This window comes from Typopeltis vanoorti, chromosome 18 (genome assembly GCF_054136105.1).
Source record: "Typopeltis vanoorti isolate ZY-2024b chromosome 18, IOZ_Tvanoo_1.0, whole genome shotgun sequence".
Classification (NCBI taxonomy): domain Eukaryota; kingdom Metazoa; phylum Arthropoda; class Arachnida; order Uropygi; family Thelyphonidae; genus Typopeltis; species Typopeltis vanoorti.
This window is the reverse complement of record NC_143566.1, coordinates 50,748,845-50,754,844: the sequence shown is the minus strand read 5'-3', so window position 1 is coordinate 50,754,844 and position 6,000 is coordinate 50,748,845. Positions and strand designations below refer to the sequence as shown.

General features: G+C 34.9%; 1 protein-coding gene across 1 annotated transcript in view; it reads right to left on the bottom strand.

Annotated features, from left to right (window-relative positions):
* Positions 1 to 292: 292 nt before the first annotated feature.
* Positions 293 to 6,000, bottom strand: part of LOC150096663 (dnaJ homolog subfamily C member 5-like) — a 159,605-nt gene continuing 153,897 nt past the window's right edge. The window contains exon 7 of the mRNA XM_090408235.1: positions 293 to 2,561. Within this exon, the coding sequence (XP_090264361.1) occupies positions 2,373 to 2,561 (189 nt within the window). The 3' untranslated portion in view covers positions 293 to 2,372. The remainder of the gene's footprint in view (positions 2,562 to 6,000) is intronic.

Sequence of the window (6,000 nt, the reverse complement as noted above, 5' to 3'; positions counted from 1 at the left end):
TGAGATTTTACTTTGTAAATCACACTTAGAATACTGCTTTAGTTTGAGATTTATTTCATAAATAACTTTCTTGGAATATGTGATTTTAAATTACTGCTTCCATAGCTTCACTAACAGCTCTCTAGGCCACAAAAATTCATATGAATATGCATTTTTGCTGGATTGCCAATAAATGCCAATCTTATCAACTAATTCAATGACATATGCCAAAGGAAATTTTAGCAACCCATTATAACTTTTATTAAATTACAAAATTTAACTTTTAAAGTACAGTTTCATAATTACAAAGATAAAAAGCTTAAAGAGGCAGTAGCTTTATTATACAACCTTGTTCAAAATAATACAAACTGTGGAATGTATACTCTATATTCAATTAGACCCAGTAAAGTATAATTTACATCAAATAAGAAATCAAATTTACAAAATTATAAAGAACAATTTCATAGAAGTTCAGACCTCAATTATATCAAAACATCCCAAACCAATCTTTATTACAGTGAATCAACACAAGTAATGCATACTACACTACTTTATGCTTCTGTGATATATATATATGAAATTCAACTGACGTAGACATAATTTCAAAAATCTTGAAAAAATTCAATAATTGATTTTGAAATGATAACAGTGATCATGTGAAATTTAAGAATGAAATGATTGTACTGCTGCTTTTTATACTAAGTTTATTTACCCAGAATGGTTAATAAATTATATTCAATAATATTATAAATAAAAGTGATGCATGTTTGGCATGAAAATTATTTTATATAGTGCACAAAGAAATTGTGTATTCTGGAAGTTTGCTTAGCATACTCTATATAACACTACACATAAAAGGGAAGGAGAGAAAAAGGAAATATTTTAAATGTATTTAAATATCTGTTATAATAAAATTTAATAATTTTTTTATAGTTTTTAACCTCCTACCACTTCGGACTACAATTCTGATAATTTTATGAGTATGTATATATACTTATGTTATTCTGTTATTACAAAGCAAAGAAATATCAGTTTTAACTTTTTTTTTTTTTTTGGTTAGCTTTGTGTAAAAGACAGCATGTAGTCAAACTGAAGGAAGTGCAGTTACAATAATTCAATAACTAACTTTCCTACATTTTTGTGCCTTACATTATTTACATATAAAAAACATGAAAATGTTAAAAATTATCCAAATATTGAGAACTTATAATAATTCCCCCCCCCCCCATTTGATTTTGTTATAATTTAGTGAACTTAGTTTGACTGTTCTGGTTTACTTTTATGCAATGCATGACACCATCCTACAATCTTACTATTTTTAAAGAGAATGAAATTATATTGAAACCTAAAATTAGAATTAATCAGGATCAGGGATTAAGAAACATTAAAGTCAATGCTAACAAGCACATCCAATGATTACTGTTGCATTTTAGGAAAGGCAGAGAGAGAGAATGTTTTAATATCTATGTGCCAAATCGTGTTAGCTTAAGAAAAAAAAATAAAATTACACTCGATACAGATTAAAGAATGTTCTACTTATCCCATATGTAATACAATCAATTTTATTGAATAGCAAAAAAGTACTGTATATTTTATTATATTCTAAATATTTGAGACATTTTTTGAAAGAAAGAATATTTAAAATTTTCCTGTTTATAATTATAGAAAATATCTAAAAACTGAAGTAATGTAATTTGCATAATACAAAACTGTGCACTTTAATTGTAAACAAGAAAATGACAGAAGATTTCTGTCAAATTTTCAACAATTTCCAACAATGACACCAAATTTTTGAAGTTCTGCAAACATATATACCATTTAGCTTATTGGCTATGATAGGTGCTGCCTGTCATAGGCTGTACATATGAATTACATAATTATGCTTTCTGGGTCTAATTACAATTAACAAGTATCTTTCATTCAAGAAGCAGTCAAAATAAATAGAGTCCTTATTTCTGGGACTGGCACTTGTGGTGACACAGTGACTAAATCTGTCTGCAATGAGATGTTTAACATGATACAAAAGACAGTAGACAATGATTTCACTATATACTGTACAGTCACTCAATGTTCTAAAAAAAAAAAAAAAAAAATCCCAGAAAAGAGCTAGATAGCACTTTGTGTTAGGTATATTACAAATAAATTTCATACGTGAACGTATTCATAAAAAGATGTACATAAACATAACTATATTACAAGATGTGAATATAATTTCCTCCCCTGCCCTATAGAGAGAAATTCCACGTATTTGTACAGGAATGTGCTTCAGTTGTGACATTACTAAAAACAATTTCCAATTCATCTCTCCAGATAGTTTTATTTAATGCCTGATTAAAATATGGAGGAAATAATTCAAGTTAAATTATAAATATTGGTCCCAAGGTGTACACATTTCACTGACTTAGTGGGTAGAGAGGTTGCTCAGTAGCATATGTAGTTTGTGGAGCACTGGTGAGACTAGTTTTTTCTGTTGGATTAGAATCAGATGGGTAAGGCAAAGGAATAGCTGCTGAGCTATGAGAATGAGGTTGAATTGTTACTGGAATATCTGCTTTATCTGTAGCAACAGCCTGTTCTTCTTGCTACAAAGAAATCAATTAAAATGAATTTTTTTTATATATAATCCTTCTAAAGAATAAAAAGGTTTTCAATTATAACTTGACATTATTACACAAATGCATAGAAGCTAGAAGCAGCTTGAAAAGTATTAGGTTTGGTTTGTAGACTATTTCACAACTATCTAATCCTTAGAACACCAGTACTAATATATAATATGTTTATAATCACGTGTGGGTGTGATGAGTTCATATAAAAAAAAAATGTTAATGAAATTATCATATTATTATTAGTATTCCAGGTAACTCCAAGGAGTCGACAGACTCATCGAGGGAGGCCCTAACATCATGTCAAGAACAACTATTTGACATTCACACAGTATCTATCACACCTCGCCTTGAACTCATTCACAGTCATAGCACCCACAACAGACTCTGGCAGCTTATTCCACTCATTCACTACTCTCCAAGTAAAAAACATAGCTCTAACATCCCTGCTAACCACATTCTTTCCCAGCTTCCATGTATGGCCCCTTGTCCTACCACCACCAGTCCTATTCTCAAAAATATCTTCTGGATTAATCTTATAGAAACCCTTCAGTAATTTGAATGTCTCAATCATATCACCCCTTTTCTGCCTCAACCAATTTTTGCAACCCACAAATCTTCAACCTGTTCTCATAAGGTTCATTCCATAGAGCTGCTATCATCTTGGTCACTCATCTCTGGATCCTCTCCACCTCCTCCCCATCAAGAAGAAATCCTGGTGCCCATATCTGAGCACGGTAGTCTAGATAGGGTCTTATAGGCTCGATACAGAGGAACAATAACTTGTTTGTCTCTGCTTAAAGTAATTTTAAGCAAGCAGGTAATTGGATGAGTTGATTTAGCCACTTTTGCGATGTGCCTCCTAAACTTTAACTCCCTATCCATCAACACTCCCAAATCATTGGCCTCATAAATCTCCTGGAGTACGGTTCCACCAATGTGATATACTGCTATGTATATTGATAGTGATATAAATGCATAACCTTACACTTTGCCACATTAAATTGACAACCATTTTCCTTGGTCCAGTCCTCCAAACTATCCAAAATCATCTTGCAAAAACAGGATACTGTGCACTCACTATTGCTCTACCCACTTTGCATCATCAGCAAACAAGTGAACACTTCCTCTCAGATCCTTTCCTATATTGTTAATGAACAAATTGAAAAGTAGTGGTCCAAGAACAGAACCCTGCAGCACACCACTAGTCACAAGCCGTCTTTTGGACTCTACTCCTCAATAAACCACTCTGATATCTCTCCATCTGCCATCCTCCTATCCATCTCACCAACCTTTTATCCATCCCCATATGCTGCAGTTTACTGATTAGAGTTCCATGTGGTATCCTGTCAAAGGCCTTAGCAAGGTCCAGTAGAATCACTGTAAACCCATTACCCTTATCCAGTTCAGCCATCACTGTGTTATAAAACGTGAGCAAGTTACTGAGGCATGATCTATCCCTCACAAAACCATGTTGTCCCCCATACAGTATCCCATTTTCATCTATCCAATCCTGTATTCTTCTCTTGACTAATTTCTCCAAGACCTTGACAACGATTCCTGATATGCTAATCGATCGGTAATTTACAACAGTAGTCTTGGAACCTCCTTTATGCAGTGGTACTATTTTCCCCTCTTTCCATCCCCTTGGGACTAACCCAGACATGAGACTCAAATTAAACAAAATGGTCAAGGGTACTGACAATTCTTTAGCTGCTTCTTGTACGACACGAGCTGGTATACCATCCAATCCAACAGATGTATTGACATCGAGGTTTTGTAATAGACTACTCACCTCCACTTCATTCACCACAATTCCCGTATAATCTATTGGTTCATTCATTTCTGCAATGTCACCACCTGGATGATATATTCTTGCAAAGTGCTCGCTCAGTAATTCAACTATATCAACTGATTCGGCTACCTCCCTACCATTGGCATTCTATAAAATCATTTTACCATATACATTTTTTTCTTTTACTTGCAACATATCGAAAAAACTGTTTGGGATTCTCTTTAGCCTTCATGGCTAATGTTCTTTCATAATCCGTTTTTGCTTTTCTTACTACACTCGTTACCCTTCTGGCCTGTGCTTTATACCGTTCATGAGCCTGCCGGTCACCTTTCTCCTTAAATTCCCTCCATAGTAGTTTCTTTTTTTGCAGCTCAAGCTTAATGGTGTTATTCATCCATTTAACCCCTACTTGATTTATTACTCGAATTCTAGGTATATAGTCAGCCATAGGCTCATGCAAACACTTCCTTACCGCTTCCCATGCACTATCAACATCCCTTGCAATTTTACATGCCGTGGCACTGAACCAATCAAACTCCTAAGCTTGTCATACTTACCAGCCCGATAATTCCACATGTACCCTGTCTTAATTGTAAATTCCACACCTTTAGCCACCTCCCAAGTCAAGACCCTATGATCACTCTCTCACCAATTGGTGGCAACGTGGTCATATTCGTTACAGCCAAATTCTCAGATGCAATTACTAGGTCAAGCACTCTCTGACTCCTAGTATTTTCCATTACATGCTGTCGTAGATAGTTATCCCTTAATAACCGCATAAAATCCAATTCCTTCCTCCCATGTGTCTTCTCCTCCTTCCAGTCAATGTTACCATAGTTGTCATATCAGTCATAATAATTACCCTCCTTCCACTCATTTCTTCTATTTGCTTATGCATACTATCTCCACCATCTATTCCATCACCTGGTCTATAGCAGCACCCAACTGTATATTTTGTTCTGCTAGTTTCAATCTCACACCAAATAGCCTCAAATGTGCTCTTTTCTCTATCCTGAAGTTCCACTTCTATTCTCCTTGGCTGTAGCTCATCAGCTATCATCAATAACACTCCTCCCCACATTTTATTCTCCCTGTCACTCCTGAACACACCATACCCCTCACATTCAATCCTACTAGCTATATCATCTTCTGTCAGCCATGTTTCACTAATGGCAATATCCTGTGGCCTGGAAGTGCCAACCAAGGCCAAAAATTCTTCCTTCTTGTTCCTAATACTTCTGGCATTAGTATACATGAATTGCAGAAGCCGATTTGTCCCGTCCCTATTTTTATGCCTTATACTAACTATCCCATTCTGATTCGTGGTCTTTTGTACTCGCTTGGGCATATTATACACATTCATACACTCAACTGTCTCCCTAAAGTCTGCATATCTACTTCTCCTCCCACTTAATAAGTCTAGTTTCCCTGATTCTGCACATTCACTTCCACTACATTCAACAACACCTTTTCAAGTCTCCGTGCACCAAATCCATTCAAATGTAAACCATCCATCTTATATAAATCCTTTCGCCCATCGAACTCACCCCACACATTCACAAATTCCACACCACTCATCCTACATAATTCATGCATAAAGTCATTAGCAATTATGGCCTTCCT